Source organism: Chelonia mydas, chromosome 4, assembly GCF_015237465.2.
Source record: "Chelonia mydas isolate rCheMyd1 chromosome 4, rCheMyd1.pri.v2, whole genome shotgun sequence".
NCBI classification, from domain to species: Eukaryota; Metazoa; Chordata; order Testudines; family Cheloniidae; genus Chelonia; species Chelonia mydas.
This window is the reverse complement of record NC_057852.1, coordinates 106,053,304-106,069,955: the sequence shown is the minus strand read 5'-3', so window position 1 is coordinate 106,069,955 and position 16,652 is coordinate 106,053,304. Positions and strand designations below refer to the sequence as shown.

The window sequence follows — 16,652 nt, the reverse complement described above, 5'->3', positions numbered from 1 at the left end:
TGAAATTTGCTGCCAGAGCTGGCCTTCCAGAAAACCCAAGTTAGCAGGTATTGCACCATGCTGTGAAAGGCAATCTGTTTAGTCAGGCTTCTCTTGAATAGGCATTTGAACAGTGTTTTATAGGGCTGGTAGAAATGGTGCTTTGAGTTTCTTTTTTATCTGGCAGTGAGTGATAATTCATTTGGAGATTGTCCATTTGATACCAATAGTTGGCAGTGGACTATGAGTGGTTTGAATAGTTATGGTTTTCAAGATATAAATTTACCAGAGGCCTGGGCAATATAAATAAGGACATAAATATATATGAAGATGTGGAAATCACTAAGGGCCAGATCATGGCATGATTGTGGCCAGGTGGTGGCTGCACAGGGCCATTATGCCCCCATGTGAGTTCCCTGGTCCAGTTACAGAGGAGTATGTAACCTCTGCACACCCACTACTTCCCCCTGAGATGAGATGCAGAAGGGCAGGGAGAGGGTGGAGTCTGGTCTCAGCTGCTCAGCACTCCAGCTAGTGGAGTTGAGCTGGTGCAGGAGGTAATGATCTGCAGATGGCAAGAGACGGTAACAGCTTAGTACCCACCAGGTGTAATGGGTGTGAGGGAATGATTCCTGACTTTGAGTTACCATTTAGTCCTGGTGCAGCTACCCACCACCAATTACACAGAGCACATTGCAAAAGCACAGTCTGGCTCTCAACCCTTCTTTATTCTTCTCCTTTATACTGTATTACTATGAAGTTTGTTGGCCTGATTTTTCAAAGGTGATGATCACCTCTATCTCCCATCGCCCTCAGTGAGATTAGTGGGCACATAACATCTCCAAACATCAGACCAGGTGGGGATTTCTGTTTGACAATTTAACATGAAACTCGGTCTAGAAGAACAAGCACAGGAACTGGATGTAAGAACACCTGAGTTCTAATCCTACAGCTGCCACTAACTCCTTGTGTGACCTTGTATAAGTCACTTGGAGGAAAAATCAGCTTTTGTGTATGCAGGCACAATTCCGTTTACTTCAGCGGAGTTGCACCTGCTTACTCCAGAGCTCAATTAGATTTTGTGGGATTCAGTTTCTCCATTCAGGATAATAATGCTTTCCTAATTTATGATCAGGATGTTGGAAGGACTGATTAATGTTCATACAGCATTAGGGTGATGTAAAGTGCTACATAATCATTATAAATTATAATCATATCAGTAATAACACATCTTACTTAGATAGCACAGCAATAAATATTTACTATTATGAATATTTTACCTTGGATGCTGCTTTTTTCATCAGTTCTAAAGCAAGTCTTGTGTTCTTTTTCACACCATGACCCTAAGTAACAAACATAATAAAATAAGTATATATAAGCAACCACTATTTTGAAACACATAATACATGCTAATGAACGTTCCCAGCTAATAATTTTAAAAGCAAATTTAAAATTTTTGGATATTATAGTTATTTTTTAATCTTAATATGTTAAAATGGGGGCTGGGTCGGAAAGCTGCGTGGCTCTGTAGGGCTCATTCACATTTAATATCCTAGTTTAACCTAATCTTAATTGAGCCTCGGAAAATTCCATTTTTCCAGTTAACCTGGGTGAGTAACTTTTCTGATGGGCAAGTGAAATACCTTTTCCCCCCCATTACTGTCAGTTACTTTGGAAAAAAGAATAGTGAATAGCTTTTGAGCTTGGGCTGGTGAATTTTCATCACAATTTTGCCTGGGTGTCTTAATCTAATAGATCTGAACACATACTGAAATAATTTTAGTAATTGGAAAAATACTGTAAGCAGAATCTCCTTGAAACCTACTTCTTCTAACGGGGCTCTCACTGCTAATTCTCTGTTGCTATAAACCACATTCCCTCACAAACTTTCTTAAAATGTGAAAGGCTGCTTCTTCCTCTTTTCCTCTGCAGTCTACTGTACCTGAACCCTTTCATATTTGTTGCCGTATTGTTTTGTTTGTTCTGTAACTTTAGGCTCTGTGATGGGGTACACAAACATGACACTGGCCAGGAAAGGGTTAACAAGCTGCTTGTAGACTCAGCCAGCTCTGCCTTGCTACACAGGCAATCAGGCTGGGAGGAAGGGGTTAAAAGGAGAAAGCCCAGCTCAATTGGTTGTTGACTGGGAAGGAGAGTAGGCTTCCAGCTCTCAGTCTGTAAACAAGGCCTGGCTGGGACAAGGAAGTTAGGGTTGTCAGGTGTCTGGTTTTCGACCGGAAGTCCAGTCGAAAAGGGAACCTGGCAGTGTGCGGTTAGCAGGCTCTCCCTTCCCTGCCCCACTCATCCCCCCGGCTCTCCCTTCCCTGCCCCAATCATGCCCCCATTCCCGGAGCGCAGCTCTCCCTTCCCTGCCCCACTCATCCCCGCCACCCCCGGAGCACATTTGCATCCGATGAAGTGAGCTGTAGCTCACGAAAGCTTATGCTCAGATAAATTTGTTAGTCTCTAAGGTGCCACAGGTACTCCTTTTCTTTTTGCGAATACAGACTAACACAGCTGCTACTCTGAAACCTGTTAACTCTTGGTAAGTGTAACTCCCATCCAGATCTTGCTGACACACAAACTGTCATTGGAATAACTAAGATGGTTTTCGCAAAAAGAAAAGGAGTACTTGTGGCACCTTAGACACTAACAAATTTATTTGAGCATAAGCTTTCGTGAGCTACAGCTCACTTCATCGGATGCATTCAGTGGAAAATACAGTGGGGAGATTTATATACACAGAGAACATGAAACAATGGGTGTTACCATACACACTGTAAGGAGAGTGATCGCTTAAGATGAGCTAATACCAGCAGGAGAGCGGGGGGAAGGGAAGAAACCCTTTCGTAGCGATAATCAAGGTGGGCCATTTCCAGCAGTTGACAAGAACGTCTGAGGAACGGGGGGGGAGGGGGAATGGGAATCAACATGGGGAAACAGTTTTACTTTGTGTAATGACCCATCCACTCCCAGTCTCTAAGAGTGGATGGGTCATTACATAAAGTAAAACTATTTCCCCATGTTTATTCCCCCCTCCCCCCCCCCTCACTGTTCCTCAGACGTTCTTGTCAACTGCTGGAAATGGCCCACCTTGATTATCACTACAAAAGTCCCCCCCCGCCGCCCCTGCTGGTATTAGCTCATCTTAAGTGATCACTCTCTTTACAGTGTGTATGATAACACCCATTGTTTCATGTTCTCTGTGTATATAAATCTCCCCACTGTATTTTCCACTGAATGCATCCGATGAAGTGAGCTGTAGCTCACGAAAGCTCATGCTCAAATAAATTTGTTAGTCTCTAAGGTGCCACAAGTACTCCTTTTCTTTTTGCGAATACAGACTAACACGGCTGCTACTCTGAAACCTCAGATGGTTTTAATTCACCCCTTTTGTTATTTCAATGCAAGTCTGGGTGTGGGCTTTATAGTGTCCTTCTTCAATTTAGCTCAAGTTGGTAAAAAGTGGAGTTATTTAGGTGGCGTGTATCTAAGGCTATGTCTACACAACAGATCTTACAGTGGCACAGCTGCAGTGGTACAGCTGTGCCACTGTAAGGTCTCCCATGTAGCCACTCTACACCGGCGGGAGAGAGCTCTCCCACTGGCATAATTAAACCACCCCCAACAAGCAATGGTAGCTATGTCAGAGGAGAGCATCTCTTGCCAACATAGCATTGTCCACACCGGTGCTTTTGTTGGTGAAACTTATGTTGGGTAGGGGTGTGTGGTTTTTTTCACACCCCTGGCTGAGAAATGTGATAGGTAGACATAGCCTCACAGTACATCTACACAGCAAATCCCCCGTCCACCAAGGCAGCAAGTCTCAGAGCCCAGGTCAACTGACTTGGGCTCACACTACAGGGCTAAAAATAGCAATGTTGCCATTCAGGCGTGGAGTGAAGCCTGGGCTCTGAAACCTGGCAATGGGGGAGTATCTCGGTCCCCAGGTTCCAGCATCTGGCTGAACTTGTACATTGCTATTTTTAGCCCTGCAGCGTGAGCCTGAGTCAGTTGACCTGGACTCTGAGATTCGCTGTCATGGGTCTTTTTTGCTGTGTAGACATACCCTAAGAGTATTACGATGATCACATAATATGTCACTGTAGAAAATGCACAAAGTTCTCTCCATTATCTAAATTCTGAAGCACCTACACCCAAAAGGAAACTACTCTACAAGTCTGAAATGAACTGAGAATTGGAAGCATGTCTTACCTTGAATAAAACAATGGCATAATCATATATTAATATTGGATCTTCAGTTTCCAGTGCACCCTTTGAGTACCACTCTATTGCTGCTTCTGGATTTTTTGCCACCCCTTGCTGGCCCCAGAACAGCATCTGTGCCAATCGTTGCTAAAAACAAAACACAACTATCATAATAATAAATCTTAAATTTAAACTGTAGTTGGAGTTACAGGGATGGATTATTTTCACAGATTTACACTGGTGATAAATGTGTCAAGAAGGCAGTTAAGTGTGCTAAGCATTCTGAAAACAGGTTGCCTTATGTAATTTTCAGAGAGGGCTTCCTATCAGTAATGTTTACAGATAACGGACCGAGTTCAGATCTAGCATATGTAGATGAAACTACCATGAGAGTCTCTGGATTGAATTCAGTGGTGAATAAATAGTGATATAAGTGCACGGGAAAATGTGTGCAGATGGCTCAGTAGAGCAACTTGCATGGAGCTGGCATTCTGCAGTTGTACAAAACAAGTGTCAAATACACACCAAGGGAATTGAAAGGACAGTTATAGCAAGTAAAGCAATGAGCATGTAAGATGAAGTCCCCTTATGTGCCCTTCTCTTTGCCTTATGTCGTCTTTTTAGTGGTTGTCACACTCAGGTTGAAGCACGGGAAAAGTTTAAAGATCAGACAAGAAATGAGTTTGAGGGAGCAACATGACAGCACTACCAGCAATTTTATGGTTTAGTCCGAACTGTATGAACAAGCAAAATGATGAAACGATATGCTATGATATAGACTATACCTGTGCAGCTGCATTTCCTCTTGTTGCTTCATATTTTAACCACATAAAGACATCACCATTTTCTTTAGTTTGGGCTTTTAATAGTTCATCATCCCTCAGCCTTATAGTTTCTACAAATGCCTGAAAAGAGGGTGAACAGAGAAAACATTAAACAGCACATTAATCAACCTGCCCACCTAAATGAAAACGTTAGATGTTTCCTGATATCTTGAACAATTCCTTCTCTATTCTGGGCTTTCAAAGTTCTGTTATTTTCTTCACTGGTCAATTTATTAATCCTGAATCCATTAGCTCATTGTCATTTCCTTTCATTCACTCAGGCCCTCCTATTCTCTGACAGGTCTGTCTGACAGAATGGAACAAACAGAGACCCTGTCTACCCTAGATTTATTTTTCTAAAGCTCCCCACCATTGGTACTATTCAGTGCAGCTCCATTAGTGGTAACAAAAGTAGCACTAGTATGGATAAACTGCCAGCGGCAGCTGGCACCTTAACCACCATGTTGTCTATACCAGCGGTTCTCAACCAGGGTGGGACCCCCTGGGGGGGGGGGGGGGGGGGGGCGAGCAGGTTTCAGGAGGTTTCCGCCAAAATAAACCAGAGAGCAGGGCCAGTGTTAGACTCACTGGGGCTCAGGGCAGAAAGTTGAAGCCTGAGCTCCGCTTCCTGGGACTTAAGCCGAAGCCTGAGCAACTTAATTTCGCAGGGCCCCTGGTGGTGTGGGGCCCGGAGCAATTGCCCTGTTTGCTACGCCCTGATGCTGGCCCTGGCTTTTAATCTACTGCATATGCAGAAGTACAGTTGTTGTGGCACAGGTGGGCCATGGAATTTTTATAGTATATTAGGCGGGTGGGGCTCAGAAAGAAAAGGGTTGAGAACCCCTGGTTTAGATCTCCAGTGAGCAGACTGAGATGACAAGGTGGTAAAAGCACTGGCAGCTAGTCTCTGTTATAGCTCCCACCTTTGGTAGTACTGGGGGTTGTAAAGATGGGATAGTTTGGAAGTAAAAGATAGTTTAGACAGCTGCAGACTCACCAGGCATCAACTATTATTCACTGCCACACCAATATGGGACCATGGGGTGGGGAAGGGTATGGATAAGAGGAGGAGAATGATCAAAGCAGAAGAGAAAGGAAAAGGAATGTTTGAGGGAGAAAACAAGAACATGACTGGAGAAATTGATTAGCACAATTTTTAAGAGAAAGCGGATCTATAAAAATGGGTCTTATTTAAGATCAGAAACTTGCAACTTCCACACTCCATCACGTAATGGAACAGCTGGGAGAAACCTATGCCAAGCGGAGATTTCTTATAGCCTGGAAATGGTGAAAATCCAGAGACCCTGTGAAGTCCAACAAAGTGAGAGATTGCTATTGCCAATATAATTAATGTAGGAGGCACTCAGATATGACAGCAATAGGTGACAGCACAAAAGCATAAAGCCTAGTCTACACTAAAAGGTTTACTGGTGTAGCTATATGGACAAAACTCTCCTAGGATAGACCCAGTTTATACTGGCAAGTAAGTGCTTTTACTGATATAGCTTATACCAGTTCCCTGAACAAAATAAGCTATACCACCAAAAGCATTCCTTTGCCAATATAACTGTACCTACCCTATGGTTTTGCTAGTATAGTTATGTTGCAAAAAAAAAAATTAAATAAAAAAAAAAATTACACCTTAACTGACATTGGTATGCTTGCCTAAGTTTCTAATGTGGACTTGGCCTATGATAAGTAATTAAAAATCAATTTGCAGTCTGTATGTTTTGATTTTGCAATGTTCAAAATCCCTCAGTTATCCTTCCTTTTGTGATAAGTCTCAGTCCTAAGCAGACAATGTTGTCCAAGTGTTTTTTCAGGCCAAGATCCTAGCACTCATTTAAGGTTGTTAAATATTTTTTCATCTAAAACTATATTGTTTCCTATTCACAAGCCATTTCTGAAATAAGTTTACTTGGGTTTTCATACAGATATTAAACACAACTAAACATTTTACATTTGATTATGGAAAAGACATAGACACGGAGAGTACAGGTGGCCTTTTTCCTGAATTTAATAAAGTCTGGGTATTAAAGAACAAAAAGAAGAACAGATACTTAACAGTCCTTAATATAGATTGATATGATCTAGTGAACTAAGCATGAGGCTACGAACGAGGTACACCAGACTTCTTTCCCAGCTCTGACACTGACTTCGTATGGTCGCAGTCAAAACAGTTAAACTCTCTGTGACTTAGTTTTCCCCAACTGTGAAATGGGGTAATAATACTTACTGTTTCATGAGGTGTTGTGATTATTAGGTAAGGTAATGTTTGTAAAGTACTTTGAAGATACAAAGCTCTGTATATATAAGTATTAATGTATTATAAACTGCTATCATGGCAAATAAATTCAAATACACCTATAACTCTTTTACCTGATCTCCTTTAGTAGCATGTTGATCAAGAGATGTCTTTAGTGCAATATTGTTGTAATAAGCATATGATAACTCCAAGTCTAGTGGATAATTGTTAATGCCTTGGTAATGTTTATACCCAAGATTCATCACAGCAAGTCTCTCACTCCTCTGAGCACCAATCAAACTGTATAACAGCCCCTGGGAAAAATCAACAAACATAAACAATTAATTGGACCGCTAACAAGTTTGCCTACTATAAACCATTTTGGTGCTGTCTCACAGACTTTACAGAATGAGCAACGTGCATCTGCAGTATTGGCTGATACGCCAACTATATCAGGTGAAACACCTGAACAACAAAGTGGTTAGGATTTCTTTTATAAAGAAAGGTATAAAAGAAACCCTATGACACTTCTACTGAACACACACAATGAGCATTACTGCTTATCATCTTGCTACCACTAGATAACCTTGCTGTTTAGTGCAGATGCTACTCCTGGGACAACCAAAAGGCATCAGCTCATAATTGGGGTGCTGAGGGTGGGATTTTTGCAGGCTCTCAAAACTCTGCTCTCATTGAAAAATCTCACTGTAAGGGTCTGCCTGCACTAATGACTTATGGCTGACAAAGGTTATCAGCAATCGATTCCCCAGGCTGCACGTCAGCTGGGACTGAAAACAGCACTGCTCGTGCAGATCGGACACAACCATTCTTAGTACTCCACCAGTCTCAAGGGTGCCTCTGTAATGGTGCTGAAATCAGTTTTGTCCCACTGCACTAGCTATTTAAACTAATTTCAACAATATTTGAAGGGGACCCAGGAACTTATTGTTAGCACTGGGCATATCTGTAGTTTAGACAAGACCTAAGTCTCAGTTTCTCTTCCCTGAACAGGATGTGGTAAAGTTTGCCTCAGATTAATGTCTTGGGAGCACCATTTAACTCCACCTCCTAATATACTGACACATTCTACAGTAACATTAGGCAGCCCCACCATTCTTGAGTATTTTATATTATTGTACCATTTCATAAGTAAATGGCTATCGGCAAGTTCATTATAAAACAGCCTCCAGTTTCACACATATATCTTTCTCCTTCTCAGATCCTCCTCCTCTTTTATTTGACACTGTGAAATTACAAGGATATTTCTGACCTTATGATTAATTTGAAAAATTTTGGAGTTCAGATGCTTTTCTAAAACTTTTGTGGCGTTTTCCCTCTCAGCCCAGTCTCAGTATCATGTCTTGTGCACAACAGACCACAGGATTTCTTTCCCTTCTAGTCCTATACAACCTTGTTCCTTCAGGAGACCTCCCGCTATGCCCCACCTAGTGCCAAGATTTCTTGAATGGGGAATCCCTGTGACTTGCTGTCCCCATCAGCTCAAGGATATTTTCTTCATCACAGGTTTCGGGGGCCGACTAACAGATCCACTTCCTCCAGTCTACATTTCTGGGGGCAGCAAGCTGGGCCGCACTCCCATCTGGAGTTAAATGTGGATGACAGGTAGGCCCCCATCATATCTCTTCAGTGGCCTGCAGGACTGTCCCTCTATCCCAGCTCACTTTGTCACCCTCTTTTAGGAGTGACCAATCAACGCATTTCTCCATTCTGTAGCAGTGGGACAGAGAAGTTCCTCCATTAGGCTCCACTGCTTTTAGCCCCATAGTGTATCAGGGAATTCAGAAATATCTGTGGCCAGCTGCCCAGTAAAGGGGTAAGGTAGAGAGAGCCTATTGGCCATGCCATGAAAAGGAGACCAGATTTGAGATGGGGAAAGCTACCAAAATTTCTTTCCTGTATTTTTTCTTCAAATGGCCAAGTTTCACTCTGGCAACCTACTGTGTAAATTGCTTTTGAAGGTAACTAATTTCATCTGAGATGATCAGACACATTGAATACATTACCTGCACAGGGTCTACGGGCACAGCTAGTCCCGTTTCAAAAATAACTGCAAGGAAAAAGGAAGCTTTGTGGTATCCACAGCAGCTGGAATCCATCAGAAAAGGGATGGAGGAGCTCATGTAGTATAGACCATCAGCCCTGGAAAGATTTTTTGCAACCTTCTCAAATATCCTCCGGCCAACTTCTAAAACTGTATTGTTTTGGTCTTCTGACACTAAAAATACATCACAGAGTAGATGCACAATTGTTATATGTGAAAACAGTTTAAATCAAAATGTTGACGGTGCAACTGTGTGATTTATTTTTACTGGGACAAATTCTGCTATCCTTACTCATGCTCAAAAATACTTTACTTCTCAGGAGTACCACTGAAATAAAAGAAATTCCTAGAAGAGTAAGGTACTACCCAACATGAATAAGGTTAAATCACAACCTGGCCCAGTAGGAATAAGTCAGACAATTTCACAATGTAAATCAATAGGACTTGTTGAAGAGTAAGGTAGTAGTCAACATTAATAATGGCGGCTGAAGCTGGCCCATAGTCATTACCACTCCATAACTGAGCATTTAAACAAATTGCCCACATTTTGGCCAAGGACACTAAAACCCTGCGTGTTTCTGTATTTCCATCTTTTACATTGTGTCCATTCCTCATTTGCAATGTGATATAGACAAATTACAGGTTAACCTTGACACTCCATCCTTAACTTAAGTGATGTGAAAAAAACTTCTGCAACATAAGGTAAAGTCAAAGTGTGCCAGCTTGTAAGGGATACTGTATTGTAATTTCAGAAAGACAAGATAAAGGCATGATTACCATCAGATGGACTGAAGTCCATCTCTCGCAGCAGGTTGAACAAGCTGCGGTATTTCTCCCTTAGCTCTTTGCCCCAGATGAAGGCATCACACTTGATCTTGGCCCCATACTTGTAGTTCAGCTCTGAATAATAGTTTTCACGGATACCTGAACAAAGTGAGAAATCAAAGAAATGATCTGACCTGGGAAATGAGCTGTTTTTTGGAGGAAGCTTATATTTAAAAGATGTCCCTATGGTGGATGAGAACGTGGTATATAGGATGGGAAGAGGAAAGAGGCAGGAAACAGAGTGAAAAACTGATAATGTCAGTACAGCTTATTTAAAAAAAATATAAATGATTTATTATAACCTCTTCCATATCTTGCAGGACATATAATAATGTTGTTCATACTTGATGTCCAATATGTGTTCTTGAGTGCTATAATAATTAATGTTGTGTTACTCCACCAGTGTGGAACAGAATAGATGCTTTGATATGAATTTTGTCTCTCAGCTGCTTCACATTGAGTAACTATGGAACAGATCTTCCAGCATAACACAAAAGTTGTTGGCAATTTTAAAAATATGTATGTAGTTGCAGCTATTTGCTTTCTTGTACTGTAAAACATCGTGAATTTGATGTAATACTGAGAACAAATTTGTATAACCAGCCAAAAGAAACTTACATAGATATAGAACAGAAGAGAGGGATTTGAGTGGCATATCATATTAGCCTGGAATCATTTTATTGTTCTTTTTATTTGTCTTTCTTCTTAAGGGAAAAAAAATCAAAAACTATATTGGAAGGAAGGCTTTCCAGCACTGAGCAATGCAGTTTTACCTTCCAGCAAGCATGCTGCAGAAGACAAATTAATTTTCTTCTTATTAAGCACATGGTGGAATTTATATTTCTTTTTTTTATTAAAATCATCATCTAGTCACACTCTGTTTGCGATAAAAGCAAAGCAGGAGACCTCAAGAACAAGGCACACTAATAATCAGATCCTGAAGTTCAGTACTTACAATCTTTTTGCACTGCTTGGCCTTGCTTTACAAGGTGTCCATACCCAGATACTATTTCATGGATGTCTGCACATCTCTCATAGTAGAGTTCAATCTGTTCCATAATTTCTTTGTCATAAAGAGGATTAGAAATCTAAACAAAGGCAAATGACATGCTGGTAACTACAATAGTTGTGACTTTCTGCATTCTTCTAAAAAGAAAAGGAGTACTTGTGGCACCTTAGAGACTAACAAATTTATTAGAGCATAAGCTTTTGTGAGCTACAGCTCACTTCATCGGATGCATACAGTGGAAAATATAGTGGGGAGATTTTATATACACAGAGAACATGAAACAATGGGTGTTACCATACACAGTGTAACAAGAGTGATCAGGAAAGGTGAGCTATTATCAGCAGGAGAGTGGGGTGGGGTGGAGGGCGAACCTTTTGTAGTGATAATCAAGGTGGGCCATTTCCAGCAGTTGACAAGAACAGTGGGGCGGGGAATAAACAAGGGGAAATAGTTTTACTTTGTGTAATGACACATCCACTCCCAGTCTTTATTCAAGCCTAAGTTAATAGTATCCAGCTTGCAAAGTAATTCCAATTCAGTAGTCTCTCCTTGGAGTCTGTTTTTGAAGTTTTTTTGTTGAAGAATTGCAACTTTTAGGTCTGTAATCGAGTGACCAAAGAGATTGAAGTGTTCTCTGACTGGTTTTTGAATGTTATAATTCTTGATGTCTGATTTGTGTCCATTTATTCTTTTACGTAGAGACTGTCCAGTTTGACCAATGTACATGGCAGAGGGGCATTGCTGGCACATGATGGCATATATCACATTGGTAGATGCACAGGTGAATGAGCCTCTGATAGCGTGGCTGATGTGATTAGGCCCTATGATGGTGTCCCCTGAATAGATATGTAGACACAGTTGGCAACGGGCTTTGTTGCAAGGATAGGTTAGTGTTTTTGGGTTAGTGTTTTTGTTGTGTGGTGTGTGGTTGCTGGTGAGTATTGCTTCAGGTTGTGGGGCTGTCTGTAAGCAAGGACTGGCCTGTCTCCCAAGATCTGTGAGAGTGATCGGTCGTCCTTCAGGATAGGTTGTAGATCCTTGATGATGCGTTGGAGAGGTTTTAGTTGGGGGCTGAAGGTGACAGCTAGTGGCGTTCTGTTATTTTCTTTGTTGGGCCTGTCCTGTAGTAGGTAACTTCTGGGTACTCTTCTGGCTTTGTCAATCTGTTTCTTCACTTCAGCAGGTGGGTATTGTAGTTGTAAGAATGCTTAATAGAGATCTTGTAGGTGTTTGCCTCTCTCTGAGGGGTTGGAGCAAATGTGGTTGTATCATAGAGCTTGGCTGTAGACAATGGATCATGTGGTGTGGTCTGGATGAAAGCTGGAGGCATGTCGGTAAGTATACCGGTCAGTAGGTTTGCGGTATAGGGTGGTGTTTATGTGACCATCGCTTATTAGCACCGTAGTGTCCAGGAAGTGGATCTCTTGTGTGGACTGGTCCAGGCTGAAGTTGATGGTGGGATGGAAATTGTTGAAATCATGGTGGAATTCCTCAAGGGCTTCTTTTCCATGGGTCCAGATGATGAAGATGTCATCAGTGTAGCGCAAGTAGAGTAGGGGCATTAGGGGACGAGAGCTGAGGAAGCGTTGTTCTAAGTCAGCCATAAAAATGTTGGCATACTGTGGGGCCATGCGGGTACCCATAGCAGTGGCGCTGATTTGAAGGTATACATTGTCCCCAAATGTGAAATAGTTATGGATGAGTACAAAGTCACAAAGTTCAGCCACCAGGTTTGCCGTGACATTATCGGGGATACTGTTCCTGATGGCTTATAGTCCATCTTTGTGTGGAATGTTGGTGTAGAGGGCTTCTACATCCATAGTAGCTAGGAAGGTGTTTTCAGGAAGATCACCGATGGATTGTAGTTTCCTCAGGAAGTCAGTGGTGTCTCTAAGATAGCTGGGAGTGCTGGTAGTGTAGGGCCTGAGGAGGGAGTCTACATAGCCAGACAATCCTGCTGTCAAGGTGCCAATGCCTGAGATGATGGGGCGTCCAGGATTTCCAGGTTTATGGATCTTGGGTAGCAAATAGAATACCCCTGGTCGGGATCTAGGGGTGTGTCTGTGTGGATTTATTCTTGTGCTTTTTCAGGGAGTTTCTTGAGCAGATGGTATAGTTTCTTTTGGTAACCCTCAGTGGGATCAGAGGGTAATGGCTTGTAGAAAGTAGTGTTGAAGAGCTGCCTAGCAGCCTCTGGTTCATATTCCGACCTATTCATGATGATGACAGACAAATTTATTAGAGCATACGCTTTCGTGAGCTACAGCTCACTTCATTGGATGCATAGAGTGGAAAATATAGTGGGGAGATTTTATATACACAAAGAACATGAAACAATGGGTGCTCCCATACAGACTGTAACAAGAGGGATCAGGAAAGGTGAGCTAGAGTCGGGGTGGGGGGGGGGACAGGACACGGACCTTTTGTAGTGATAATCAAGGTGGGCCATTTCCAGCAGTTGACAAGAACAGTAGGGTGGTGGTGGGGGGAATAAACAAGGGGAAATACTAACATGGCTGCCTCTAAAAAGAGATATCACTGAGTCTGAATTTAAGGTCAGAAAGTACCACCAGATCCATCGAATCTGACATCCTGTATATCACAGGCCAGAACCAGCCCACTAACCCCAGAAACCAAAATTAGACCAAAGTAGTACAGCCCACAGATTTTACAGACTTGATGACAAAATAAATCCCGATTACTAACCTTTCTATAACTGTTATTCTTCAAGATGTATTGCACATGTCCATTCCAATGTAGGTGTGTGCTTGCTCCAAGCACAGCCGTTGGAAAGTTTTCCCTCAGTGGTATCCATCGGGTCGGCTCTGGTGCCCCCTGGAGTCGCACCTCATAGCACTGGTATAAAGGGTCCTGCTGATCCACAGCCCCCTCAGTTCCTTCTTGCTGGCCGACTCTGACAGAGAGGTAGGAAGGAAGGTCTTGGAATGGACATGTGCAACGCATCTCAAAGAACAACAGTGACAGAAAGTCTAGTAACCATTTTTTCTTCGAGTGCTTGCACATGTCCATTCCAATGTAGGTGACTCCCAAGTAGTTGTGCAGGCGGAGGGTTCAGAGTTTATTGACATGCTGATTACTACACCACTCGGCTAAATCCAGCATCATCTCTGGCCTGTTGGTTGATGGCGTAGTGAGACCCAAAAGGGTGAACTGATGATGATGTTGCCGCTCTACAAGTGTTCTGGATAGGAACTTGTGCTATGAATGCTGCCGAAGAGGCTTGGGCCCCTGTGGAATATGCTGTCAGGGCAGGTGGGGGCAGGGACCTTTGCCAGGTCATAGCATGTATGGATGCAGGAAGTGATCCATGGTGAAATTCTCTGAGCTGAGACAGGAGAATTTCCTCCTCTCTGCAATGGCTATGAACAGTTGAGTAGTTTTCTGAAATGGCTTAGTCCTTTCTATGTGGAAGGCCAGTGTGTGTCTGACATCTAGTGAGTGGAGCCTCTGCTCTTCCCTGTTGGAAGGTGGTTTTGGATAAAAGACCTGCAGAAAGATATCCCACGGATACTATGGAACTGTGAAACCACCTCTGGAAGGAAAGCTGGATGAGGACACAATTGGACCTTGTCCTTGAAGAATACAGTGTTTGGTGGTTCTCAAGTGAGGGCCTGGATCTCTGACACTCTTCTGGCAGAAGTAATGGCCACTAGGAAGGTCACCTTCCAGGACATGTAGAGCAGAAAGCACGTTGCCAGTGGCTCAAATGGGGGTCCTGTCAATTTCAACAATACCAGGTTGAGGTCCCAGGGAAGGATTGGTTGACATATCGGGGGGTGCAATCTAACAAGGTCTTTAAGAAACCAATTACAGATGCTGTTTGAAAACATGGAATGGCCATTGATGAAAAGCTAAGATTGTGGCCAGATGGACCTTAATAGATGATATGGTTAGATCTTGTTGCTTCAGGTGTAGTACGTAGTCCACAATGAATGGTACTGCTGATTGCGTAGGCAAGACCTGGTCGAGAACCTCTTCCATTTTGCCAGGTAAGTAGCTCTGATGGACAGCTTCCTGATCCCTAGTAGACCTCATGCACCTGCCCTGACCATGCTAGCTCTGTGGGGTTCAGCCATGGAGCATCCAGGCTATCAGATGAAGGGACTCAAGGTTCGGGTGATGCAGGCGGCTGTGGTCCTGGGAGATCAGGTCTGGATACAGAGGTAGAAGGATTGGTGTCTCCATTGAGAGTTCTAGGACTGTGGCAAACCAGTGCTGGCAGGGCCAGGCAGGGGCTATCAGGGTGACTCGTGCTCTGTCCATTCTGATTCTCAGCAAGACCTTGTGAATGAGAGGAATGGGAGGAAATGCATAGGAGAGATGCCCCATCCAAGGAAGGAGGAAGGCGTCTGCTAGAGATCTGGGGCTGTGACCCAAGAGGGAGCAGAATTAGAGACACTTCCTGTTGTGCCTCGTCGCGAACAGATCTATCTGGGGAGTTTGGAAAATGGTGTTCATAATATCTAAATGAATGGACCACTCGTGGTGGTTTGGAGAAGGATCTGCTGAGGTGATCTGTTAGCTCATTCTGCAATCCCAGCAGATAGGAGGCCTTGTGGTAGATCAAGTGGGCTATGTAAAACTCCCACAAGTGAAGTGCTTCCTGGCACAGGTGAGAGAAGCACCCTCCTCCCTGCCTGTTGATACAAAACATCGCCGTTGTGTTGTCTGTGAGAGCTGACACGTTCTTGCCTGCCACATGGGGCTGGAATGCCTGGCAAATGTGCGAACTGCCCTGAGCAATCTGATATTGATGTGCAGCAAGAGCTCTTCCGGAGACCAGAGGCCCTGAGTTCTGAGGGAACTCAAGCAAACACCCCACCATCACTGAAGCATCTGTAATGAGAGACACTGATGACTGGGGTCTTGAGAATGGGACTCTTGCATGCACCGCCAATGGGTCTAGCACAAATTGAGGGAGGCGATCACCGACAAGGGAACTGTAATAACTGTGGCTAAATGGTGTTGGTTTGGCAAGTATACGGATGCCAGTCACACCTGGAGAGGTCTGAGTTGAAGTCTTGCATGCTGCACTACACAGGTGCATGAGGCCATATGGCCCAGGAGCTTCAAGCAGTTCCTTGCTATCATGATGGGTGATCTCTGAGGCTCTCTATAAGCATCACTACTGCTTGGAACCATGCTTCTGGGAGAAAGGCTCTGGCTTGGACAGAGTCGAGGATCACTCCAATAAACTCTGTCCTTTGAGCGGGAAGAGGGTAGAGTTCTGCGTGTTTATAAGCAGACCTAAGCCCTGGAATACTGACTGGTTTAACTTTATATTGGACGCCACCTGGCTCTTGGTGTGACCTCTGACCAGCCAGTTGTCGAGGTAAGAGTAGACCTGAATCCCTTGCCTCCTCAGGAAGGCTGTGACTGCCATGCACTTTATGAACACCTGAAGGGCCGCTGACAGGTCAAACGGAAGAGCCGCAAATTGGTAGTGCATGTGGCTCTCGATGAACCTGAGGAACCTTC

At 43.3% G+C, this 16,652-nt stretch overlaps 2 protein-coding genes across 3 annotated transcripts in view; one reads left to right on the top strand and one right to left on the bottom strand.

Annotated features, from left to right (window-relative positions):
* SLC34A2 (solute carrier family 34 member 2) overlaps nt 1–16,652 on the top strand; it is a 142,999-nt gene that overhangs the window by 105,109 nt on the left and 21,238 nt on the right. The window lies entirely within an intron of this gene.
* The window catches only part of SEL1L3 (SEL1L family member 3), a 62,813-nt gene that overhangs the window by 27,967 nt on the left and 18,194 nt on the right, over nt 1–16,652 (bottom strand). For both annotated transcript variants that reach the window (XM_037897969.2, XM_043544563.1), the window contains exons 8-14: nt 11,100–11,232; nt 10,097–10,243; nt 9,282–9,493; nt 7,392–7,571; nt 4,974–5,093; nt 4,195–4,335; nt 1,260–1,322 (exon numbers count right to left, since the gene is read on the bottom strand). In XM_037897969.2, the coding sequence (XP_037753897.1) occupies nt 1,260–1,322; nt 4,195–4,335; nt 4,974–5,093; nt 7,392–7,571; nt 9,282–9,493; nt 10,097–10,243; nt 11,100–11,232 (996 nt within the window). The remainder of the gene's footprint in view (nt 1–1,259; nt 1,323–4,194; nt 4,336–4,973; nt 5,094–7,391; nt 7,572–9,281; nt 9,494–10,096; nt 10,244–11,099; nt 11,233–16,652) is intronic.